At 41.8% G+C, this 27,965-nt stretch overlaps 1 protein-coding gene, 1 long non-coding RNA gene and 1 gene segment (V, D, J or C); 1 reads left to right on the top strand and 2 right to left on the bottom strand.

Moving 5' to 3' along the window:
• LOC106601675 (uncharacterized) overlaps positions 1–27,965 on the bottom strand; it is a gene marked incomplete in the record, with an annotated part of 737,295 nt that overhangs the window by 41,475 nt on the left and 667,855 nt on the right.
• Positions 1–27,965, top strand: part of LOC123741723 (uncharacterized) — a 149,265-nt gene that overhangs the window by 20,070 nt on the left and 101,230 nt on the right. The window lies entirely within an intron of this gene.
• LOC106592589 (immunoglobulin heavy variable 3-30-3-like) lies at positions 8,401–9,128 on the bottom strand. The segment is given in 2 exon segments: positions 8,401–8,926; positions 9,013–9,128. Coding segments are annotated over 2 exon segments (465 nt in total).

Raw genomic sequence — 27,965 nt, 5'->3', positions numbered from 1 at the left:
CTACCATTTGAGTTCTGTTATACTCACAGACACCATTCAAACAGTTTTAGAAACTTTAGGGTGTTTTCTATCCATATCTAATAAGTATATGCATATTCTAGTTACTGGGCAGGAGTTGTAACCAGATTAAATCGGGTACGTTTTTTATCCAGCCGTGAAAATACTGCCCCCTAGCCATAACAGGTTAAAATCAATTTTTATGCGATTTTTCTCGTAAAAAAGCGATAATATTCCGACCGGGAGTCGTTGTTTTCGTTCAAAGACTGAAAATAAAAACATGGAGTCGGCTCGTGCACGCGCCCCCAGTCTCATTGTTCTCAGATCGACCACTTTCCAAATGCGCTACTGTTTTTCAGCCATGGCCCGCAGAGTCATCATTCCCCGTTCTGGCGCCTTCTGAGAGCCTATGGGAGCGTTAGAAAATGTCACGTTACAGCAGAGATCCCCTGTTTTGGATAGAGATGATCAAGAAGGCCAAGAAATGGTCGGAAAGGGCGCTTCCTGTTTGGAATCTTCTCAGGTTTTGGCCTGCCAAATGAGTTCTGTTATACTCACAGACACTATTCAAACAGTTTTAGAAACTTTGGAGTGTTTTCTATCCAAAGCTAATAATTATATGCATATTCTAGTTTCTGGGCAGGAGTAATAATCAGATTAAATCAGGTACGTTTTTTTATCCGGCCGTGAAAATACTGCCCCCTATCCATAAAAAGTTAACTTTACACACGTAGCATTAAAAAAATTGCGTTTTGACCACGTGCTTTAAGACTCAAACGGCATTCCATAGAAACATGCATGAGAGCATCAACTGTTCCGGATGACTGTGTTATCATGCTCTCCGCAGCCGTGAGTAAGACCTTTTGCAACAAATAATCTGCTCAGACCCCAACCAAGGAGCATTAAAAGTCGTGCTATAAATTCTCAGACAACCCAAAGATTCCTTGATGCCCTTCCAGACTGCCTCTGCCTACCCAAGGACGTCAGAGGACAAAAATCAGTTAACCACCTAACCGAGGAACTCAATTTAACCTTGCGCAATACCCTAGATGCAGTTGCACCCCTAAAAACTAAAAACATCTGTCATAAGAAACTAGCTCCCTGGTATACAGAAAATACACGAGCTCTGAAGCAAGCTTCCAGAAAATTGGAACGGAAATGGCGCCACACCAAACTGGAAGTCTTCCGACTAGCTTGGAAAGACAGTACCGTGCAGTATCGAAGAGCCCTTACTGCTGCTCGATCATCCTATTTTTCCAACTTAATTGAGGAAAATAAGAACAATCCGAAATTTCTTTTTGATACTGTCGCAAAGCTAACTAAAAAGCAGCCTTCGCAAATGGAGGATGGCTTTCACTTCAGCAGTAATAAATTTATGAACTTCTTTGAGGAAAAGATCATGATCATTAGAAAGCAAATTACAGACTCCTCTTTAAATCTGGGTATTCCTCCAAAGCTCCATTGTCCTGAGTCTGCACAACTCTGCCAGGACCTAGGATCAAGGGAGATACTAAAGTGTTTTAGTACTATATCTCTTGACGCAATGATGAAAATAATCATGGCCTCCAAACCCTCAAGCTGCATACTGGACCCTATTCCAACTAAACTACTGAAAGAGCTGCTTCCTGTTCTTGGCCCTCCTATGTTGAACATAATAAACGGCTCTCTATCCACCGGATGTGTACCAAGCTCACTAAAAGTGGCAGTAATAAAGCCTCTCTTGAAAAAGCCGAATCTTGATCCAGAAATTATAAAAAACTATCGGCCTATATCGAATCTTCCATTCCTCTCAAAAATTTTAGAAAAAGCTGTTGCACAGCAACTCACTGCCTTCCTGAAGACAAACAATGTATACGAAACGCTTCAGTCTGGTTTTAGACCCCATCATAGCACTGAGACTGCACTTGTGAAGGTGGTAAATGACCTTTTAATGACGTCAGACCGAGGCTCTGCATCTGTCCTCGTGCTCCTAGATCTTAGTGCCGCTTTTGATACCATCGATCAGCACATTCTTTTGGAGAGATTGGAAACCCAAATTGGTCTACATGGACAAGTTCTTGCCTGGTTTAGATCTTATCTGTCGGAAAGATATCAGTTTGTCTCTGTGAATGGTTTGTCCTCTGACAAATCAATTGTAAATTTTGGTGTTCCTCAAGGTTCCGTTTTAGGACCACTATTGTTTTCACTATATATTTTACCTCTTGGGGATGTCATTCGAAAACATAATGTTAAATTTCACTGCTATGCGGACGACACACAGCTGTACATTTCAATGAAACATGGTGAAGCCCCAAAATTGCCCTCGCTAGAAGCCTGTGTTTCAGACATAAAGAAGTGGATGGCTGCAAACTTTCTACTTTTAAACTCGGACAAAACAGAGATGCTTGTTCTAGGTCCCAAGAAACAAAGAGATCTTCTGTTGAATCTGACAATTAATCTGGATGGTTGTACAGTCGTCTCAAATAAAACTGTGAAGGACCTCGGCGTTACTCTGGACCCTGATCTCTCTTTTGAAGAACATATCAAGACTGTTTCAAGGACAGCTTTTTTCCATCTACGTAACATTGCAAAAATCAGAAATTTTCTGTCCAAAAATGACGCAGAAAAATGTATCCATGCTTTTGTTACTTCTAGGCTGGACTACTGCAATGCTCTACTTTCCGGCTACCCGGATAAAGCACTAAATAAACTTCAGTTAGTGCTAAATACGGCTGCTAGAATCCTGACTAGAACCAAAAAATTTGATCATATTACTCCAGTGCTAGCCTCCCTACACTGGCTTCCTGTTAAGGCAAGGGCTGATTTCAAGGTTTTACTGCTAACCTACAAAGCATTACATGGGCTTGCTCCTACCTATCTTTCCGATTTGGTCCTGCCGTACATACCTACACGTACGCTACGGTCACAAGACGCAGGCCTCCTAATTGTCCCTAGAATTTCTAAGCAAACGGCTGGAGGTAGGGCTTTCTCCTATAGAGCTCCATTTTTATGGAATGGTCTGCCTACCAATGTGAGAGACGCAGACTCAGTCTCAACCTTTAAGTCTTTACTGAAGACTTATCTCTTCAGTAGGTCCTATGATTAAGTATAGTCTGGCCCAGGAGAATGAAGGTGAACGGAAAGGCTGGAGCAACGAACCGCCCTTGCTGTCTCTGCCTTGCCGGTTCCCCTCTTTCCACTGGGATTCTCTGCCTCTAACCCTTTTACAGGGGCTGAGTCACTGGCCTACTGGTGTTCTTCCATGCCGTCCATGGGAGGGGTGCGTCACTTGAGTGGGTTGAGTCACTGACGTGGTCTTCCTGTCTGGGTTGGCGCCCCCCCTTGGGTTGTGCCATGGCGGAGATTGTTGTGGGCTATACTCGGCCTTGTCTTAGGACGGTAAGTTGGTGGTTGGAGACATCCCTCTAGTGGTGTGGGGGCTGTGCTTTGGCAAAGTGGGTGGGGTTATATCCTGCCTGTTTGGCCCTGTCCGGGGGTATCATTGGATGGGGCCACAGTGTCTTCTGATCCCTCCTGTCTCAACCTCCAGTATTTATGCTGCAGTAGTTTATGTGTCGGGGGGCTAGGGTCAGTCTGTTACATCTGGAGTATTTCTCTTGTCTTATCCGGTGTCCTGTGTGTATTTAAATATGCTCTCTCTAATTCTCTCTTTCTGTCTTTCTCTCGGAGGACCTGAGCCCTAGGACCATGCCTCAGGACTACCTGGTATGATGACTCCTTGCTGTCCCCAGTCCACCTGGCCGTGCTGCTGCTCTAGTTTCAACTGTTCTGCCTGCGGCTATGGAACCCTGACCTGTTTACCGGACGTGCTTGTTGCACCCTCGACAACTACTATGATTATTATTATTTGACCATGCTGGTCATTTATGAACATTTTAACATTTTGACCATGTTCTGTTATAATATCCACCCTGCACAGCCAGAAGAGGACTGGACACCCCTCATAGCCTGGTTCCTCTCTAGGTTTCTTCCTAGGTTTTTGGCCTTTCTAGGGAGTTTTTCCTAGGGAGTTTTTCCTAGCCACCGTGCTTCTTTCACATGCTTTGCTTGCTGTTTGGGGTTTTAGGCTGGGTTTCTGTACAGCACTTTGAGAATATCAGCTGATGTACGAAGGGCTATATAAAAATAAATTTGATTTGATTTGATAAACAGGTCAACATTCATAAGGCCGCAGGGCCAGACGGATTTCCAGGACGTGTACTCCGAACATGCCCTGACCAACTGGCAAGTGTCTTCACTGACATTTTCAACCTCTTCCCTGTCTGAGTCTATAATACCAACATGTTTCAAGCAGACCACCATAGTCCCTGTGCCGATGAACACTAAGATAACCTGCCTAAATGACTACCGACCAGTAGCACTCATGTCTGTAGCCATGAAACACTTTGAAAGGCTGGTCATGGCTCACATCAACACCATTATCCCAGAAACCCTAGACCCACTCCAATTTGCGTACCGCACCAACAGATCCCACAGATGATGCAATCTCTATTGCACTCCACACTGCCCTTTCCCAACTGGACAAAAGGAACACCTATGTTGTAACGGCTGTCTGTGGAAGTAGACCAAGGTGCAGCGGAGTTAGTGTTCATCTTGAGTTTTAATTTAAGAACGAACACGATACAACAAAACAAGAAAACCGACAGCCAAACAGTACTATCAGGTGCAAGACACTAAACAGAAACAATCCCCCACAAAACCCAAAGGAAAAACAGTCTCCTTACGTGTGACTCCCAATCAGCAACAACAAACTACAGCTGTGCCTGATTGGGAGCCACACACGGCCCAAAACAAAGAAATACCAAAAACATAGAAAAATTAACATAGAATGCCCACCCAATGTAACACCCTGGCCTAACCAAAATAAAGAACAAAAACCCCTCTCTATGGCCAGGGCGTTACATATGTGAGAATGCTATTCATTAACAACAGCTCAGCGTTCAACACCATAGGCCCCTCAAAACTCATCCCTAAGCTAAAGACCCTGGCCCTAAACAGCTCCCTCTGCAACTGGATCCTAGACTTCCTGACAGGCCACCCCCAGGTGGTAAGGGTAGGTAACAACACATCCACCACACTGATCCTCAACACGGGGGCTCCTCAGCAGTGCGTGCTCAGTCCCCTCCTGTACTCCCTATTCACTCATGATTGCACGGCCAGGCATGGCTCCAACACCATCATTAAGTTTGCTGATGACACAACAGTGGTAGGTCTGATCACCGACAACGATGAGACAGCCTATAGGGCGGAGGTCAGAGACCTGACCATGTCGTGCAAGGACAACAACCTGTCCCTCAACGTGAGCAAGACAAAGGAGACAATCGTGGAATACAGGAAAAAGAGGGCCGAGCACACCCCCATTCTCATTGACGGGGCTGCAGTGGAGCAGATTGAGAGCTTGAAGTTCCTTGGCATCCACATTAACAACAAACTAACATGGTCCAAGCACACCAAGACAGTCATGAAGAGCGCGCGACAAAACCTATTCCCCCTCAGGAGACTGAAAAGATTTGGCATAGGTCCTCAGATCCTCAAAAGATTTTACAGCTGCACAATCGAGAGCATCCTGACGGGTTGCATCACTACCTGGTATGGCAACTGCTCGGCCTCCAACCGTAAGGCACTACAGAGGATAGTGCATACGGCCCAGTACATCACCGGGGCCAAGCTTCCTGCTATCCAGGACCTCTGTACCAGGCGGTGTCAGAGGAAGGCCCTAAAATTGTCAAAAGACTCAAGCCATCCTAGTCATAGACTGTTCTCTCTGCTACCGCACGGCAAGTGGTACCAGAGTGCCAAGTCTAGGTCCAAGAAGCTTCCAAACAGCTTCTACCCCCAAGCCATAAGACTCCTGAACAGCTAATCAAATGGCTACTCAGACTATTTGCTACCCCCCACCCACGCTGCTACTACTCTCTGCTATTATCTATGCATAGCCACTTTAACAACCCTGTCTGCATGTACATAATTATCTCAATTACCTCGACACCGGTGCCCCCGCGAAATGACTCTGTACCGGTACCCCCTGTATATAGCCCCACTATTGTTATTTACTGCTGCTCTTTAATTATTTATTTTTCTTATCTCTTACTTTTATTTAGATTTTTTTTTATTTTCTTAAAACTGCATCATTGGTTAAGGGCTTGTAAGTAAGCAATTCACTGTATGGTCTAAACCTGTTGTATTCTGCACATGTGACAAATAACATTTTATTTGATTTGAGATAATGCAGCACTAGGAACTGTTGTTTCTGATGAAGCATTTAAGATTATGTAATAGTCGATGGAGGGTATCCCATGGATAAATGTTTTTGGTCCGTGTGGACCAATTTGGGTAAGTAAATCTTGAGATGGGATGACAACATTTTAGAAAACAGTTTCTCGTTTTATCAAAGATAGATAGTGAAAACACTAGGTGGCATCCTTAACGTTTTAAAAAAAATAAATGAACCCTTGTTAATTAAATAAATAGCTGTGTTATTCATTTTGAGCAATAGTGGATCTAATTGATTGAAAAATGTTAAATACACCTCAGGAGGAACACCGTCCCATCCAGGTGATTTTCCTTTATTCATGCTATCAATGCCCTTTTGAGTTCATTCAGAGAGATTTGGGCTCCCAGTGATGTGGCTTCCTCTGTTGAGAGAAAATTAGTTCTTAATTATTTTAGAAAGGACTTAGTCTGGCTTGGTGTAGATTTACATTCAGTGGTGTACAGTTCTGTATAGAAGCGGGAGAATCTTTGATTTCTTAACCTGTTGGGGCTAGGGGGCAGTATTTGCACGGCTGGATAAAAAAATGTACCCGATTTAATCTGGTTACTAATCCTACCCAGTAACTAGAATATGCATATACTTATTATATATGGATAGAAAACACCCTAAAGTTTCTAAAACTGTTTGAATGGTGTCTGTGAGTATAACAGAACTCATTTGGCAGGCAAAACCCTGAGACATTTTCTGACAGGAAGTGGATACCTGATGTGTTGTATTACCTTTAAACCTATGCCATTGAAAAACACAGGGGCTGAGGAATATTTTGGCACTTCCTATTGCTTCCACTAGATGTCACCAGCCTTTATAAAGTGTTTTGAGTCTTCTGGAGGGAGATCTGACCGAACAAGAGCCATGGAACGATGATGGACCATTAGACACCTGGCGCGCGAGTTCATGTTGGGTACCCTCTTTCCAATACGTTATAAAAGAGAATGCATTCGTCCACCTTGAATATTATTCATGTTCTGGTTAAAAAAGGCCCTAATGATTTATGCTATACAACGTTTGACATGTTTGAACGAACGTAAATATATTTTTTCCCCTCGTTCATGAAGTGAAGTCCGGCGGGCTTAGATCATGTGCTAACAAGACGGAGATTTTTCGACATAAATGATGAGCTTTTTTGAACAAAACTACATTCGTTATGGACCTGTGATACCTGGAAGTGACATCTGATGAAGAGAATCAAAGGTAATGGATTATTTACATAGTATTTTCGATTTTAGATCTCCCCAACATGGCGGCTAGTCTGTATCGCAACGCGTATTTTTCTGGGCGCAGTGCTCAGATTATTGCAAAGTGTGATTTCCCAGTAAGGTTATTTTTAAATCTGGCAAGTTGATTGCGTTCAAGAGATGTAAATCTATAATTCTTTAAATGACAATATAATATTTTACCAATGTTTTCTAATTTTAATTATTTAATTTGTGGTGCTGACTTGAATGCCGGTTATTGGAGGGAAACGATTTCCTGAACATCAACGCCACAGTAAAACGCTGTTTTTGGATATAAATATGAACTTGATAGAACTAAAAATGCATGCATTGTCTAACATAATGTCCTAGGAGTGTCATCTGTTGGAGATTGTAAAAGGTTAGTGCATAATTTTAGCTGATTTTATGGTTTTGGTGACGCCTGTCTTTGAATTGGCACAACATTACACACAACTCTTGTAAATGTACTGTCCTAACATACTCTAAATTTATGCTTTCGCCGTAAAACCTTTTTGAAATCGTAAAACGTGGTTAGATTAAGGAGATGTTTATCTTTCAAAGGGTGTAAAATAGTTGTATGTTTGAAAAATTTGAATTTTGACATTTATTTGGATTCAAATTTGCCGCTCTTGAAATGCACCTGCTGTTGATGGAGTGTACCACGGGTGGGACGCTTGCGTCCCACCTAGCCCATAGAGGTTAATTTGGGTTCTGATAGTAATTCCTCTGTTTCAGATTCAATAGTTGCTATACCAGCTAATTGATCTGAGTAGCTTGTTGGCCAGTAAACGACTAGGACGATTAACATGGAAGTAATAGTCTAACTCGATGGATGGCAAATTGTCAATGTTTCTTGCAATGGCACAACATAGCAATCTAACTGTTGGTGTCCCTCAAGGATCTAGACTCAGCCCATTAAATGTCTACTTGTGAGTTATTTATTTTCTTATCAAATGTTTTATGTTTTTAATATTTCATTATTAGTCTGTGAGAGTATGGTATGTGTTGACCAGTTTGTGTGTTGTTGATGACATGTGGTTGATGGGGACAGAGAATGGGTCATAGACTCACAGAGAGTTTTACACTGAGATCAGTTTTGACCAGTTTTTGTACAGTGCTGCAGCCTCCTGTGTCACTGTGTCTCTAGCACAATAATAAACAGCAGAGTCTTCAGTCTTCAAGCTGTTCATCTGGAGATACACCTGCTTCTTGCTGTTGTCTCTGGAGATGGTGAACCGACCCTGAACAGACTGAGAGTAGGCAATACTGCTACTGTCATAGTGCGCTGCCACAAATTCTAGTCCTTTACCAGGAGCCTGTTTGATCCATGCCATCCAGTAGCCATTTATGTCTAAACTAGAGGCTGTACAGGTCAGTTTGTGGGCTTCTAAAGGCTTTTTAACCACTGGTCCAGACTCGGTCAATGTCTGACTCTGAACACCTGTTGAAAGAAAGTAACATTAGCTGGACTCAAAACCTCACATAATAACAATCTGAAGGTTTTCTTCTAACAATATTAGTCTTCACCTGTCAGTCCTATTATCATCAGTAAAAACGCAGTAGTAAATGTCATCATGAACTCTTCGTATGATTTGTCTCTGTTCCTCAGTCTAGTCAGTTTGTCTTTCATTCACTCTGCAGTGAGATAAGTAGTGATGGAAGAGCTCAGAGTTTTGCATTGACTCCTCCTCACTGGGAGGGAAGATCAAATAGAGTTTAAATACTGTCCATGGATTACTTCACTGCTCAAGAGGCACTGTGTTGTATGTCTATATGATTGTTAAGCGTTTAACTTACTTCATAATATGATTCAATGTTTATCATATGGGTTAGATATTATTAGTATAGGGTATTTTGACCAAGATCTCCTTTAGAATGTGAATTCAAAACATACTGGATTCATAATGATGCTGCCAAATAAACACCACATGTTCTGGTAACAATTATGCAATTATACTGTACTTCATGCCTTAACAACCCTCCAGTTAACCTAGCTTGAGCTCTAGTGGCCTGATTAGGGATGATTAGTCATCCAAACCAATGGAAACAAACAAATGAAAACGGAAGCATGCTACTAAATAATATAATGATTGAATATCACTACTAATTCTGTGCTAATACTGTGGTATTAGTATAAGTATGTCTGCCAGCTAATGCGAAGCACACAAAATGTACGCCTTATTTTTCTAAATAAATATTCTGTTTAAGAACGTATGTCCTCCAGACGTTACATTGGATGTTGTTCATACCAATAATCACCACAAGGGGGAGACTGCGATATCTGTGAGCTCTGGTTGGTAATGTACTTTGACCTTGGCACTACTTCCTTGTTCTGAGCGAAGCTGTGCACAAACCAGACATCTTATTTCCAGTCTCATTTCTCCTGTTTTATACGTCGGTATTATGTATAAAGTTATGCGCATTATTGTTATTTGTAAATAAAATGTACTACTAATGGTCTGTTAGTGATTTTACAAAGTTGTTGTAACAGATGGCTGCTCATTGTTTCTCAGGGAGGGATAGTGAATATATTGCACTGTGTTTCTAGCCATGTATGCTAGTTAAATGAAAAGTTTTAAGCTGTGTGGATAGGCCAGTGTGCATGTGAATGGTCTTGCACTGGGTAAAGAATGAATGAATGAGTGATGGTGTGGATTTGTTAAATAGGAATTAGGTCCAAATGTATTTTTACATGTTTGTGATGGATGGTTTGTTTATATGTTAGTGATTATTTTTGATACCAAAAGAAAAATACAAAATAGATATTTTGAGAATGTTTTTAACCTCTTGACGTTACCCTAGGATAGGGGGCGCCACAGCGCATTTTGGAAAAATTCGTGCCCATTTTCAACGGCCTACTAATCAGACTCAGAAGCTAGGATATGCATATAATTAATACCTGTGGATAGAAAACACCCTAAAGTTTCTAAAACTGTTTGAATGGTGTCTGTGAGTATAACAGAACTCATATGGCAGTCAAAACCCCGAGACCGATTGAACCAGGAAGTGGAATTCTGAATTGTGGACTCAACTTCACGTCGTCGCCTATAATTCACACCATGAGATATCGTTTATTGAGCACTTCCTATTGCTTCCACAAGATGTCGTCAGTCTTTACAAAGTGTTTTGATCCTTCTACTGTCGAAACTCAGTGAATGAGACGCGTTGGAAATTGGTCACAGCGGGAGGGCCATCACCATTATGACGCCGGCGGCCCTGTCTACCCCCACCTTTGGAAACGTTTTGAAACACATTGAAATCGTCCCCCTCGAATCTTATTGGCTCTCTTGTTGAAACAGGCTCTGAATATTTATGTTCTACAACGTTTGACATGTTTGAACGAACCTAAATGTGAAAAAAAAGTACTACTTCGAAACCACTGTGGCGCGCAAGGCAGGTTAGTTGGATATGCCCTTCGGACGCACTAACATCAGCAAGCTAATTGAACATAAAGGATGGACTTTTTCGACCGAAAATACATCTGTTGTGGACCTGGGATTCCTTGAAGTGCTTTCTGATGAAGACAAGTAAAGGTAAGGGATTATTGACAATATTATACAACATTAGATGTGAAATGCGATTGTTCCAAGATGGCGCCGAGCTGTATTTAATTGCTCATTTTCTGAGTATCGCATCCCTTTTATCGCTAAGTGTGATTACCCAGTAAAGTTATTTTTAAATCTGGTATGACAGGTGCTTTCAAGAGATATTCATCTATAAATCTTAGAATGACAATATTACATTTGAAAAATGTTTTCGAATAGTAATTCAGTAAAATGTAGCACTGTTTCCCTGGATGCATTTGACGGGAAAATAGTTAGTCAACGTCAGACGCCGATGTAAAATGCTGTTTTCATATATAAATATGAACTTTATTGAACAAAAGAATGCATGCACTGTGTAACATGATGTCCTAGGTGTGTCATCTGATGAAGTTTGTAAAAGGTTAGTGCTGCATTTAGCTGTTTTTTGGTTATTTGTGATGCATGTGTTTGGTCGGAAAATGGCTATGTTGCTGCATTTTACGATGGACTCCTCTAACATAATCTAATGATTTGCTTTTCCTGTTAAACCTTTTTGAAATTGGACGACGTGGGTCGATTCAGGAGAGGTGTATCTATAAAACGAAAAAAAAACTTTTTATTTTTTTATTTTTTCTAATTATTAAATTTGTTATGCTAATGGCGATATGATTTTTCGCTGGATTTTGATCCCGCTGACGGGATGAGACGCTGAAGTTGTCCAGACAACTTGCTTCCAGTCTTGTCATTTCTTCTGTTAGAAGATACTATTATCTGTTGATGTGGTCTAAGCTGTTACACTAACATATATGTTATTGTTCAAAATGGGCTGAGGGTTTTAATACAGGTCTGGCCCTGGTTTTTGTCACTGTGGAGGGTAGCGAGCAATGTAATGCATAGCTGTGTCTTCAGTCTGCAGACATGGTTAATCACTGTGCTTCTAGCAGGGGCTTTGGAAATGCTGAACTTGTTTTTCAGTAAATATTTTAATCTAATAATTTAACCACCCCAAATATGGGCAATCCATTCTGGTGCTTTCCCTGCTGGCTGTTGGATCCAAGTTGTTGCGTAGTTGTCATTAATCAAAGAATACTCAGACCTTATAGGTCCAAAGACTGTTCATGCTCTATGGCCATTGGGCCTTGCTGGGTGAGCTCAACACCACAGTACACACCTGTGAAAAAAGAAAATAATGAATGATGGTCCAAATTACTCAGCATTACTAATTAGTTGGGCATTTGAAATAATAATCATTGTTTTTTTCTTTGTCTATTTATAACCCCCAAACGGAGAGAAACTCACAGGATGCAGCTGCCAGCAGCAGCAGAGATGTAGGGAACATGGTTTTGTGTTGTAGTTAAACTGGTGGAAGCTGCACTTTTACTCCAACTGAGTGAAGGACAGATGGACACTGCTCTTTATTTAAATAGATTGATTACCTTCTTTGCATAGAGGTGAGGGGGTTTGTATAAGAGGATAAACATTTCGATTTCTTACTTGGGCTGGATGATATCGCCAAAATATCAGTATTTTTTAAGGTATTTTATGTTTTTGAATAATAGAATTTCTAGGTCCGCTTTATGAATAGTGCGTAACCCTAGGTGTGCAACATTACAATCTAACTGATATTAATGCATCTGTCTCCATTCTGATTGTTTTATACTGTTCAATTCAACTTCAACCCAAAATGATTTACTGAAATGTTATACGTTTATGCATTTCCTGCACTCATTTGAGATCATTTCCACACTGCTACGAAGGGCTGCACGATATGGGCAAAAAAATCTAGGCCTTATTTTTAACCAAATGTTGCAGTTGCGATTTGACTTGCCATTTTAGAGCAAAACACTTGGGTGAACTGTTGGAATCGTGGAAATAGAATGTTTATTCTAATTCTGTTAGAATATAAATAATAGTGGGCACTTTGAATACAGTGTTGTTTGACACGACAACTAAGAAAAATGCCAGGGAGGAGTTACTGTGACAGGTTAGGAACCAATGTGTTAGTCAGGGTTTCCTAGGGAATCCTATAATTTGGCTACATTATAAATGTTTCTTCATGTAGCCAACATATTCATGCTTTGCATTTCCTCTTTGATTTAGAAGACACTGTGTAAACTATAAAAATGTATGTTACACACAGCATATCACAATTAACAAACCAAACATTAAAATACTGTTATAGAAGGTAAAGTAAAACCCCAACCGGTTTGTGCATCAATAACGGGTATATCAGGCTTAATATGTGTGAGAATCCACCTCCTAGAGCAGGGGTAGGCAACTAGATTTAGCAGCAGAAAGATTTTTGTGGGGTAATGTGTACACTGCAAATTGACCACAACTAAGCCCCCCCAAAATATTACAAAATAACAATTTCATACCTTGACTACATTGAGACCCGATCACGTCTCTTTTTTTATTCTCCATTGAGCATGCTTTTTAGTCCAGGACTAGGTTTAATAATCTGTGTCCCCCTAGAGACTTTCATACCAAGATCAGTGTCGACCAGGTTTTGTACAGCACTGAAGCCTCCTGTGTCTCTGGCACAATAATAAACAGCAAAGTCTTCAGTCTTCAGACTGTTCAACTGGATATACACCTGCTGCTTGCTATTGTCTCTGGAGATGGTGAACCGTCCCTGAACAGACTGGGGGTAGTAAGTGCTACCACTCCCAATAGTTGCGCTGCCCTCCAGTCCTTTCCAAGGAGCCTGTCTGATCCAAGCATACCAATCATGGCCACTAAACCCAGTATATGTACAGGTCAGTTTGTGAGTTCCATCAGGTTTTTTTATCTACAGATTCAGACTGAGTCGCTGTCTGACCATGAATTCCTGTGGAGACAAAGTAACATTAGAAAAAATCCCTGGACTCGAAATCTCACATAACAATCTGTTCAAGTAAATCCAGTCTAAAAGTGTTCACCTGTCAACCCTATAATCATCAGTAGTAAAGCAATAGTTTATTTCATCATGAACTGTCAGTAGTTATGGTGTGTCCCTGTTCTTCAGTCTAGTCAGTGCTTCACTTATCTCCTCCACTCTGCATCTCCTCCACTCCCCCCTGCTGCTACTCGCTGTTTATTATCTATGCATAGTCACTTTAACCCTAACTACAGTTGAAGTCGGAAGTTTACATACACTTAGGTTGGAGTCATTAAAACTCGTTTTTCAACCACTCCACAAGATTCTTGTTAACAAACTATGGTTTTGGCAAGTCGGTAAGGACAACTACTTTGTGCATGACACAAGTACTTTTTCCAACAATTGTTTACAGACAGATTATTTCACTTATAATTCACTGTATCACAATTCCAGTGGGTCAGAAGTTTACATACACTATGTTGACTGTGCCTTTAAACAGCTTGGAAAATTCCAGAAAATTATGTCATGGCTTTAGAAGCTTCTGATAGGCCAATTGACAACATTTGAGTCAATTGGAGGTGTATCTGCGGATGTGTTTCAAGGCCTACCTTCAAACGCAGTGCCTCTGCTTGACATCATGGGAAAATCAAAAGAAATCAGCCAAGACGTCAGAAAAATAATGGTACACCTCCACAAGTCTGGTTCATCCTTAGGAGCAATTTCCAAACACCTGAAGGTACCACATGCATCTGTACAAACAATAGTATGCAAGTATAAACACCATGGGACCTCGCAGCCATCATACCGCTCAGGAAGGAGATTTTGTCTCCTAGACATGAACGTACATTGGTGCGAAAACTGCAAATCAATCCCAGAACAACAGCAAAGGTCCGTGTGAAGATGCTGGAGGAAGCAGGTACAACAGTATCTATATTCACAGTAAAACGAGTCCTATATCGACACAACCTGAAAGGCAGCTCAGCAAGGAATAAGCCACTGCTCCAAAACAGCCATATAAAAGCCAGACTACGGTTTGTAACTGCACATTGGGACAAAGATCGTACTTTTTGGAGAAATGTCCTCTGGTCTGATGAAACAAAAAAATAATTGTTTGGCCATATGACCATCGTTATGTTTGGAGGAAAAAGGGGGAGGCTTGCAAGCCGAAGAACACCATCCCAACCGTGAAGCACGGGGGTGGCAGCATCATGTTGTGGGGGTGCTTTGCTGCAGAAGGGACTGGTTCACTTCACAAAATAGATGGCATCATGAGGCAGGAAAATTATGTGGATATATTGAAGCAACATCTCAAGACATCAGTCAGGAAGTTAAAGCTTGGTCGCAAATGGGTCTTCCAAATGGACAATGACCCCAAGCATACTTCCAAAGTTGTGGCAAAATGGCTTAAGGACAACAAAGTCAAGGTATTGGAGTGGACATCACAAAGCCCTGACCTCAATCCCATAGAAAATTTGTGGGCAGAACTGAAAAAGCGTGTGCGAGCAAGGAGGCCTACAAACCTGACTCAGTTACAGCAGCTCTGTCAGGAGGAATGGGTCAACATTCACCCAACTTATTGTGGGAAGCTTGTGGAAGGCTACCTGAAACGTTTGACCCAAGTTCAACATTTTAAAGGCAATGCTACCAAATACTAATTGAGTGTATGTGAACTTCTGACCCACTGGGAATGTGATGAAAGAAATAAAAGCTGAAATAAATAATTCTCTCTACTATTTTTCTGACATTTCACATTCTTAAAATAAAGTGGTGATCCTAACTGACCTAAGACAGGGACTTTTTACTAGGATTAAATGTCAGGAATTGTGAAAAACTGAGTTTAAATGTATTTGACTAAGGTGTATGTAAACTTCCGACTTCAACTGTATATGTACGAATTACCTCGACTAATATGTACCCCGCTTCATTGACTCGGAACCGGTACCCCCTGTATGTAGCCTTGTTATTGTTATGTAAGTTTATTGTGTTAAATTTTTTACTTTTGTTATTTAGTAAATATTTTCTTCACGCTATTTCTTGAACTGCGTTGTTGGTTAAGGACTTGTAAGTAAATATTTAACGGTAAGGTCTATAATTGTTGTATTCGGCGCATGTGACATAATATTTAATTTGATTTGACAGCTGTCTTCTGTCTTCAGATTTTGTCCTATTAAAGTCACTGTGCTGCTGGAAGTTTCTCTGGTGAGGCTGAACTTGTTTTTCAATGAGTCTTTGAATCTAATCATTCCACCACCCCAAATATGAGTAATCCCCTCCGGTGCTTACATAGCTGTGGGAAGTAGTTTGGGGATGGTGAATTTTCTGCCCATGCTACAGGCGGCTATATCGATACGCTAGTACAGGACTTGTAAAGGCCCAGTGCACTAGTTTAGTGAAAAACAGTAGTAATTGGCAACATTTATTTGTTATTAATATATATTTCTTATATAAAAATGTAATTGGGTGCTTCAGCACCCTCAGCACCCCTACTTCCCGTGGCTGTGGGTGCTTTCCATACAAATATTTTCACATGACCCTCCCCTTGCACTGTAAGAAAATGTGCACACCCTTCTGTCTTCATAGAATGAAATCAAAATAATGTTTACTACAACAAATAATATCTATAGGGACCCTGTGTTTATAAACGTGAATATCAACTTTGCCACTTCAGTATGCTTTTGTGGCACAGTTGATGCCACGAAGGGCTACGGGCCAGAAGGTTGAGGGGTCGCCGACCACCACGTACGAGATTACTCTCCCAGACTGTTTCATCAGGCCTACACTACGATCAGAGCCTGCTACAGAAAGTGAGGACGTTTACATATACACTAATAATTCGATATTAGACCAATTATGGCAGGAAGCTGAGTATGGCATTAGTCATGTAAATACTTTACTATGCTTATCTTAATCAGCGTACGGTCATAATTGAAGTAAAGATATGCAGATTAAAACATCTGGTTTTCTGATCAATCATTCTAATTACTAGGACATGTAGACAGCTTAATACGCGTTCCAGCTGTGTATTTGATCTGCACATATGTCAGCACCAGTAGCGCAAGCACAACTTTGATGCGCGAGTGAGGTAAGTTTTGAAAAACTTAAAGTATGTATCTTAGAAATAGTTTTCACATACAAACTGTACGTATATGTCTGAACTCAAAATCAAATAGGCTTAGCAAAAATATCATGGTCAATGTGGTAGAATGTTTATTTTAATTTGGTGATTTTCTGCATTTTTCAAAAGTTCCATCAGTATCCTGATTTCAAATGTGTCCATGTAAACACGATTATTAGGGAAATCGTTCTTCTTGCTAATTATGTAAACATTTTAAACAAACTATTATATTAATCATATAACCTGTTAGGGCTAGGGGGCAGTATTGACACGGCTGGATAAAAAACATACCCGATTTAATCTGGTTACCACTCCTACCCAGTAACTAGAATATGCATATACTTATTACATATGGATAGAAAACACCCTAAATTTTCTAAAACTGTTTGAATGGTGTCTGTGAGTATAACAGAACTCAAATGGCAGGTCAAAACCTGAGAGATTCCTTTACAGGAAGTGGCCTGTCTGACCATTTCTTGAACTTCTTTTCCATCTCTATCATTTACTAAGGATCTCTGCTCTAACGTGACACTTCCCACGTCGTCCATAGGCGCTCAGAGCCCGGGAAAAAACAGAATGTCGTCATTCCAGCCCCAGGCTGAAACACATTATCGCCTTTCTCAAGTGGCCGATCAAGGAACACTGGGCTTATGCGCGTGACCCGACCGCCCCCGCCTTTGGGATTTTTTCCTCTGTTTGCCGAAAAGGAGATTCCCTGTCGGAATATTATCGCTTTTCTACGAGAAAAATGGCGTAAAAATTGATTTTAAACAGCGGTTGACATGCTTCGAAGTACGGTAATGGAATATTTAGAATTTTATTGTCACGAATTGCGCCATGCGCGCGACACTTCTTTACTATTTCGGATAGTGTCTGGAACGCACGAACAAAACGCCGCTATTCGGATATAACGATGGATTATTTTGGACCAAACCAACATTTGTTATTGAAGTAGCAGTCCTGGGTGTGCATTCTGACGAAGACAACAAAAGGTAATCAAACTTTTATAATAGTAAATATGATTATGGTGAGTGCTAAACTTGCCGGGTGTCTAAATAGCGAGCCCGTGATGCCTGGGCTATGTACTTAGAATATTGCAAAATGTGCTTTCACCAAAAAGCCATTTTAAAATCGGACATATCGAGTGCATAGAGGAGGTCTGTATCTATAATTCTTAAAATAATTGTTATGCTTTTTGTGAACGTTTATCGTGAGTAATTTAGTAAAATGTTAGCGAATTCCCCGGAAGTTTGCGGGGGGTATGCTAGTTCTGAACGTCACATGCTAATGTAAAAAGCTGGTTTTTGATATAAATATGAACTTGATTGAACAAAACATGCATGTATTGTATAACATAATGTCCTAGGGTTGTCATCTGATGAAGATCATCAAAGGTGAGTGCTGCATTTAGCTGTCTTCTGGGTTTTGGTGACATTATATGCTGGCTTGAAAAATGGGTGTCTGATTATTTCTGGCTTGGTACTCTGCTGACATAATCTAATGTTTTGCTTTCGTTGTAAAGCAAAAGCGTCCCACCTAGCCCATAGAGGATAAATTATGTGCTTGTAACTATGCTCAATGATCAGTTAGGCTGCCCTACCAAGCAAAATGGCAGTAACTGCTCATAGCATGGAACTGAGAAAAATGGCTTTTATGTCACGTCCTGACCAGTATAGGGGTTATTTGTGATTGTAGTTTGGTCAGGACATGGCAGAGGGTATTTGTTTTATGTGGTTCGGGGTGGTGGTTTGTTTAGAAGGGTGTTTGATTTATTATTTCCGGGTTTTGGGTTATGTCTTATGTTTTTGTATTTCTATGTTCTTTCTAGTTTAGTATTTTCTATGTTAGGTAATTGGGTGTTGGACTCTCAATTGAAGGCAGGTGGTTGTAGTTGCCTTTAATTGAGAGTCCTATTTATAGGGATGTGTTTTGTTTGTTAATTGTGGGTAGTTGTCTTTAGCACTGCTGTTAAGTGTATAGCCTGCTAAACTGTTTCCTGTCGTCGTTTCTTTGTTTATTGTTTTTCCGTGTTCACAGTCTTTATTTAAAATACATTTTAAGATGAGCACGCAACCCGCTGCGCCTTGGTCCTCTCTACCCGAAGACAGACAGTACAGAACTACCCACCAAACAAGGAACCAAGCAGCGGAGGAGGGAGCAACGGATGGACTATCGTGAGACATGGGCAGAACTGAGGATAAGCATTTCCAGGGCTATGGAGGAGTTAAGGGAGTCTGAGAGGCAGCCCCAATAAAAAAAAATTGGGGGGCACATGGGTAGTTTGGCTGGGCGAGGATTGAGCCCCAGGCCAAATCCCCATACCTTTTTTGGGCAACATATGACTGGACAGGTCCCATGCTTTGGGGTGATGGGTGCTGTGGCAAGGCCGGGTATTTTCAGGCCGGTATACGCAGTACCAGTCAGCCCACTCTAACTCGGCCGGTTCCCGCTCCTCACACTAGCCCTGAGGTGCGTGTCCCCAGGCTGGTACCTCCACTACCAGCCCCACGCATCAGGTTTCCAGTGCGTCAGACCAGGCCAGAGTGTCCGGCAACAGTGCCTCGTCCAGAGTGTCCGGCAACAGTGCCTCGTCCAGAGTGTCTGGCAACAGTGCCTCGTCCAGAGTGTCCGGCAACAGTGCCTCGTCCAGAGTGTCCGGCAACAGTGCCTCGTCCAGAGTGTCCGGCAACAGTGCCTCGTCCAGAGTGTCCGGCAACAGTGCCTCGTCCAGAGTGTCCGGCAACAGTGCCTCGTCCAGAGTGTCCGGCAACAGTGCCTCGTCCAGAGTGTCCGGAACCAGGGGAGACGGCCCACTGTCCGGAACCCGGTGAGTCTGCCTGCGACCCGGAACCGGGTGAGTCTGCCTGCGACCCGGAACCGGGTGAGTCTGCCTGCGACCCGGAACCGGGTGAGTCAGCCTGCGACCCGGAACCGGGTGAGTCTACCTGCGACCCGGAACCGGGTGAGTCTGCCTGCGACCCGGAACCGGGTGAGTCTGCCTGCGACCCGGAACCGCCAGAGCCGCCCGCCAGTCTGGAGCCGCCAGAGCCGCCCGCCAGTCTGGAGCCACCCGCCAGTCTGGAGCCGCCAGAGCCGCCCGCCAGTCCGGAGCCGCCAGAGACGCCCGCCAGTCCGGAGCCGCCAGAGCCGCCCGCCAGTCCGGAGCCGCCAGAGCCGCCCGCCAGTCTGGAGCCGCCAGAGCCGCCCGCCAGTCTGGAGCCGCCAGGGCCGCCTGCTAGTCTGGAGCCGCCAGGGTCGCCCGCCAGCCGGGCGCAGCCAGGGAAGCCACCTAAGTGGGCCAAGCCAAGGGTGGAGCGGGGTCCACGTCCCGCACCTGAGCCACCTCCAGTATAGGTGGGTTGGGAGGGGGGGTGTAGCACAGGTGCTGTCGTTGACGGCAGCCACCCTCCCTTCCCTCCCTTTAGTTAGGGGTTTATTTAATTTTTTTAATTTTGAGGTGCATCCGGGGTCTGCACCTTTAGAGGGGGGGGGGGTACTGTCACGTCCTGACCAGTATAGGGGTTATTTGTGATTGTAGTTTGGTCAGGACGTGGCAGAGGGTATTTGTTTTATGTGGTTCGGGGTGGTGGTTTGTTTAGAAGGGTGTTTGATTTATTATTTCCGGGTTTTGGGTTATGTTCTATGTTTTTGTATTTCTATGTTCTTTCTAGTTTAGTATTTTCTATGTCAGGTAATTGGGTGTTGGACTCTCAATTGAAGGCAGGTGGTTGTAGTTGGTTCTGTGCCAATACACAACCAATAAACAAAGCATACAGACTTTTGGCGCTTTAATATCATGGTTTGTGTTTTCAACACCACAATAAATAGACTGTCAATCTTGATAAACAGAAAGTACATCCCACCCTACCTTGTAGACTTACCCAGTATCGAAGGCTTGGCTTGACAATGTCTGAATGTTATTCAACTTTTTAGTTTTTGTAACAGATGTCTCTTTCCATTCATCAAATGGCTGCTGCACAGTTTGGATTGATTGATCATATTTGTCAGTAAATAAAAAATGCATACATACACAGTACAACATTTTTAACTTCTTATGGGCAGGTGGGACGCTAGCCCACCTGGCCAACATCCGGTGAAAATGCAGAGCGCCAAACTCAAAATACAGAAATAGTCAAATTAAACATTCATAAAAATACAAGTGTTATACATCGGCTTAAAGATTAACTTCTTGTTAATCCAGCCGCTGTGTCAGATTTCAAAAAGGCTTTACAGCGAAAGCATACCATGCGATTATCTGAGGACAGCACCTCGCTTACAAAAGCATACAAACATTTTACAACCAAGTAAAGGAATTACAAAAGTCAGAAATAGCGATGAATTAATCACTTACCTTTGATGATCTTCATATGGTTGCATTCACAAGAGACCCTGTTACACAATACATTTTCATTTTGTTCGATAAAGTCCCTCTTTATGTCAAAAAGGCTTTACAGCGAAAGCATACCATGCGATTATCTGAGGACAGCACCTCGCTTACAAAAGCATACAAACATTTTACAACCAAGTAAAGGAATTACAAAAGTCAGAAATAGCGATGAATTAATCACTTACCTTTGATGATCTTCATATGGTTGCATTCACAAGAGACCCTGTTACACAATACATTTTCATTTTGTTCGATAAAGTCCCTCTTTATGTACCAAAAACTCAGTTTTGTTGGCACGTTTTGTTCAGTAATCCACTGGCTCAAAGGCGGTCACGACATGCAGACAAATACATCTTAACCTCTCTGGGCTAGGCGGGACGAATTCGTCCCACCTACGCAACAGCCAGTGTAATCCAGTGGCGCGATTTTCAAATACCTTAAAAATCCTATTACTTAAATTTCTCAAACATATGACTATTTTACAGCTATTTAAAGACAAGACTCTCGTTAATCTAACCACACTGTCCGATTTCAAAAAGGCTTTACAACGAAAGCAAAACATTAGATTATGTCAGCAGAGTACCCAGCCAGAAATAATCAGACACCCATTTTTCAAGCTAGCATATAATGTCACAAAAACCCAGAAGACAGCTAAATGCAGCACTCACCTTTGATGATCTTCATCAGATGACAATCCTAGGACATTATGTTATACAATACATGCATGTTTTGTTCAATCAAGTTCATATTTATATCAAAAAACAGCTTTTTACATTAGCATGTGACGTTGAGAACTAGCATACCCCCCGCAAACTTCCGGGGAATTTACTAACAATTTACTAAATTACTCACGATAAACGTTCACAAAAAGCATAACAATTATTTTAAGAATTATAGATACAGAACTCCTCTATGCACTCGATATGTCCGATTTTAAAATAGCTTTTTGGTGAAAGCACATTTTGCAATATTCTAAGTACATAGCCCAGCCATCACGGGCTAGCTATTTAGACACCTGGCAAGTTTAGCCTTCACCAAAATCAGATTTACTATAACAAAAATGTTATTACCTTTGTTGTTTTCGTCAGAATGCACTCCCAGGACTGCTACTTCAATAACAAATCTTGGTTTGGTCCCAAATAATCCATCGTTATATCCGAATAGCGGCGTTTTGTTCGTGCGTTCCAGAAACTATCCGAAATGGTAAATCAGGGTCGTGCGCATGGCGCAATTCGTGACAAAAAAATTCTAAATATTCCATTACCGTACTTCGAAGCATGTCAACCGCTGTTTAAAATCAATTTTTATGCAATTTATCTCGTAAAAAAGCGATAATATTCCGACCGGGAATCTCCTTTTCGGCAAACAGAGGAAAAATCACAAAGACGGGGGCGGCCAGTGCACGCGCCTAAGCCCACAGTCCCTTGATCGGCCACTTGAGAAAGGCGATAATGTGTTTCAGCCTGGGGCTGGAATGACAACATTCAGGTTTTTCCCGGGCTCTGAGAGCCTATTGGAGCCGTGGGAAGTGTCACGTTACCGCAGAGATCCTAAGTTTTTGAAAGAGAAAAGAAAGACAATAAATGGTCAGACAGGCCACTTCCTGTAAAGGAATCTCTCAGGTTTTGACCTGCCATTTGAGTTCTGTTATACTCACAGACACCATTCAAACAGTTTTAGAAACTTTGGAGTGTTTTCTATCCAAAGCCAATAATTATATGCATATTCTAGTTACTGGGCAGGAGTAGTAACCAGATTAAATCGGGTACGTTTTTTATCCAGCCGTGTCAATACTGCCCCCTACCCTCAACAGGTTAATTGTACCAGTTAAGTTTGTCGAAACATGTCAAACGATGTTTATAATTAATCCTCAGGTTGTCTATTGTCTAAATAATTGATAATATTTCAGCCGGACAATAGCGTCTTCAATAGAATGGAAAAACAACGAACGTCGGCAATCGGTCACACGCGCAAAACAGCTCTGGTTCATTCTACAGTCCACTTAGAAAATGGTCTCATTCTTGCTAATTTTTCAGAATACAAGCCTGAAACAATGTCTAAAGACTGTTGACATCTAGTGGAAGCCATAGGAACTGCAATCTGGGCCCTATCCCATTACATACTGTATAGGCATTCAATAGAAAAGTACCCACATCAGAAATATCCCACTTCCTGGATGTATTTTCCTCAGGTTTTCGCCTGCCATATCAGTTCTGTTATACTCACAGACATTATTTTAACAGTTTTGGAAACTTTAGAGTGTTTTCTATCCAATACTACCATGCAAATGCATAGCTTCTGGGCCTGAGTAACAGGCAGTTTACATTGGGCACCTCATTCATCCAAAATTCTGCCCCCTACCCAAGAGAGGTTTTAAGTAACCAAATTGCACAATAAAGTAGGGGACTTATTTCCATTGTGGTCCCTATTACTATACATTTTTATGTATACAATTACATAAGATACAGACATATTACAAAGATACAGACAAAAAAAGGTTCTACTGTTCACACATTAGTCAGCTTTTTACCTCTTTAAAAGTGGTTACGGTTGTATGGCTTTGAGTTGCTGTGGTAGTTTGTTCCACTCAACAGCACAGGTATATAAAAATGGTTTCTTACCAGATAGACTCTTATATTTAAAACTGAATTGGTATTTTGCTGGTGGACATCTAACATTTTTTTCCTAGGGGCTGAGTCCATGATAATTCTGTGGACCAGACAAAGTTGAATTAATACAACTCTTATCTTTTATTTTATTTATTTCTCCTTTATTTACCAGGTAGGCCAGTTGAGAACAAGTTCTCATTTACAACTGCGACCTGGCCGAGATAAAGCTAAGCAGTGCGACAAAAACAACAACACAGAGTTACACATGGGATAAACAAAGTTAGAGTCAATAACACAATAGAAAAAAATAGAAAAATCTATGTACTGTGTGTGCAAATGTAAAAGAGTAGGGAGGTAGACAATAAATAGGCCATAGAGGCGAAATAATTACAATTTAGCATATCTAGAGATAGCCAGCCTAGCGCTTTAAAATGCTCGACCTCCAGATGAGAATGAGGGGGGAGATTAAGTACAATTCTTACAAGCTTGTTTTGGCTGGTGTGTAGCTTATTCTTTAGATGTTTGGGGCTTCTGGTGTACCATGACGTGCAGGCATAATCAAAGTGAAAATGGAGTAGCGCACTAGCCACAGTCTTTAGGGTGTCTATAGTTAGATTTATATCTAATTGGCAACATTTTCATCCAAATATTATACAATCTACATAAAAACAATATGCTACTTTTCCCATCAACTCTGATAACATATCCTGAGTGAGCCATGTTTCTGTGTAACATTCTCTGTTTCAATCTCTGATGTCTCTCTGAAAGGCAACCCTTGCTCGAATTTCATCTACCTTGTTGTCAAGAGACTGGACATTGGCGAGTAGTATACTCGGGAGCGGTGAGCAAGGTTTTCAATGGGGTAGAGGTCAGGGCTCTGTGCAGGCCAGTCAAGTTCTTCCACACTGATCTTGACAAACCATATAGACCTCGCTTTGTGCACGGGGGCATTGTCATGCTGATACAGGAAAGGGCCTTCGCCAAACTGTTGCCACAAAGTTGGAAACACAGAATCGTCTAGAATGTCATTAAGAGCCCGAACCATGAAAAACCATTATTCCTCCTCCACCAAACTTTACAGCTGGCACGATTCATTTGGGTAGGTAGCATTCTCCTGGCATCCACCAAACCCAGATTCATCAGTCGGCAAGCTTTACACAACTCCATCCAACGTTTGGCATTGAGCATGGTAATCTTTGGCTTGTGTGTGGCTCCTCGGCCATGGAAACCCATTTCATGAAGCTCCCGACGAACAGTTCTTGTACTGACGTTGTTACCAGAGGCAGTTTGGAACTCAGTAGTGAGTGTTGCAACCGAGGACAGACGATTTTTACTCGCTACACGCTTCAGTACTCGGCGGTCCCGTTCTGTGAGCTTGTGTGGACTACCACTTCACGACTGACCTGTTGCTGCTCCTAGACATTTCCATTTCACAATAACAGCTCTTACAGTCGACCGGGGCAGCTCTAGCAGGGGAGAAATTTGACAAACCGACTTGTTGGAAAGGTGGCATCATACGACGGTGCCACGTTGAAAGTCAGTGAGCTCTTCAGCACGGGTCATCCTACTGCGAATGTTTCTCTATGCAGATTGCATGTCTGTGTGTGGCTGAAATCAAATCCACAAATTTGAAGGTATGTCCACATACAAATGAAATGGGAAGCATGCTACTAAATAATATAATGATTGAATATCACTGCACATTCTGTGCTAATACTGTGATATTAGTATAGTATGCCTGTCAGGTAACATCCATTTTATGTCTATAAGGGGCTGAGTGTGTTAGTACAGGTCTGGCCCTGGTTTGTATCACTGTGGAGCCGTGCACAGTAATACACAGCTGTGTCTTCAGTCTGTAGACTTTGACCTGTTATTCACAATGCTGCTAGCAGGGTCTTTGGAAATGCTGAACTTGTTTTTCAGTGAATCTAATCATTCCACCATCCCAAATTTGAGTAATCCATTCAGGTGCTTTCCCTACAGGCTAGCAGATCCAAGCTGTTGCGTAGTTATCATTAGTCAATTAATACTCAAGAGACCTTACAGGAGAGGGTCAGAGACTCTCCAGGCTCTATGGATATTGAGCCTTGCTGGGTGAGCTCAACATTACTAATTAGCTGTCTTTTTGAAATAATAATCCTTATTTATGTATTTATTTGTGTATTTCTATCCCCCCAAATGGAGAGCGACTCACAGGATGCAGCTCAGACTGGGGGCGTCAAGACAAAGATACTAAGGGGGCAGTTGTAATCAGCCAGGGGGTTTGTTTGGGGTTCTTGCATTGTAATTATATTTATTTTTGCTTATATAATCACGGTATAATAGAAAAATAAAGTTAAAATGCCAAGTCTCCGAGATCATTGAATGTTTTTTTATAGGTTTCAAGATGGGCTGTTTGTAGTTGGTGAATTTCCCTATGTGAATGCAGGCATACACACAGCTGTCTTACCAAAATAATACAAACTAAATGCTGAAAGTAGTAGCCTAGTTATTCATGCATGCAAACATAAATACTGAATAGCAGTTTGGCTTAGAATACCGACACAACTGCGAATGACAACGAATGAATATGAACAGAACCAAACAGCGATACCAAGTGGTAAACAAAATATCAGATTGATAGTGTCACAGATCCCTCCGGTACTGTTGCTCATTCCGTGCACCAGTTGCAGAGGTCTACGTCACCGGCCTCTAGGCACTGAACTGTGTCATTATGCACACCTGGTTCCAATTCCTAACTGATGGTATTTGTATAAATGTGCCCTTTGGTTATCCATTTGTCTGTCAATTATTGTTCCAATGTCCGTTGGTCGTGTGAGTACCTGTGCCTTGTTGTTTTGGCTTTCATGCCGCTTATATTGTGCAGATGATTGCGAGTCTCATCCCGTGTTGTATCATTGTGCTTGTATGTTACGGGTCTCGCCCCATGTATTTATTCGAGGTACTCCTCGCTATTTTGTTTGGGTATCAACCCTGTGTTTTGTATACGTGTTTGTTTGGTCTTCGTCCCCGTGCCTTTACATGGCACGCTGTAATTCGGGTCAATAAAAAACCCTATTACGCATTCCTGTGCCTGTCTCCCGATCCTTTATACCAACATGACAGAGGCATGACACAATCTATATGTACTGTAGGCTAGTTACATTAACAGTAAACAAAAGGCGATTGGAGATCCAAATAACCAAAACACAGCCTACTACAGTGAGATGCAGCCATGCACAGCTGTCTTGCCAAATAAATATGCCTATACAGGCCCGCTTCAAACATAAAATCATGCCGCTTGCTTATGAGTTCAGCAACACGTTGTGATAAGGCACAATACACTTCTGTGAATCAAATTCGACACACATAATCAATTAAGCAATACCAGCCTACTGCGTTTCCTGAACGTACAGTTCCATTTACAGCAATAGAAATCAATAGGCTACCAGGAAACCGTAACATAATGTATCTATTTCTATGAAGAAACATACCGATATGTAGCTATACCAGGGGCATCATTTGGGTTCTTGCATTGGAATTATATTGAATTCTGCTAATATCATGCTACACCACAATAAACATAAATGCAAATGCTTTTGACCAATAAATTGGTGCTAAATCTCCACTGCGCTCTATAGGCACCATGGGCAGCGCCCTAAACACTAGATGGTCTAAAATGGCGCCGGAAGAAATGGCAGCAGTTTTACGGGCGCCCAACCAATTGTGCTATTATGTGTTTTTTTCGCATTATTTGTAACTTCTTTTGTACATAATGTTTCTGCAACCGTATCTTACGGCAGAAAAGAGCTTCTGGAAATCAGGACAGCGATCACTCACCTCAGATTAGACAAAGATTTTTTCAACAACAAGCAAGACTCACATGATATTCGGCAGGGCCGACATCCCAGTTATTCGCAAGAGGAAGCGAAGCAGGTACAGAGGACGAAGAGATGGTTTCCTCGTCAGGACCCACAGAAGGCGAGTGGGAAAGCTGCCGTTACCG

This window comes from Salmo salar, chromosome ssa03 (assembly GCF_905237065.1).
Source record: "Salmo salar chromosome ssa03, Ssal_v3.1, whole genome shotgun sequence".
NCBI lineage: Eukaryota > Metazoa > Chordata > Actinopteri > Salmoniformes > Salmonidae > Salmo > Salmo salar.
This window is presented reverse-complemented; position numbering and strand designations above follow the sequence as displayed.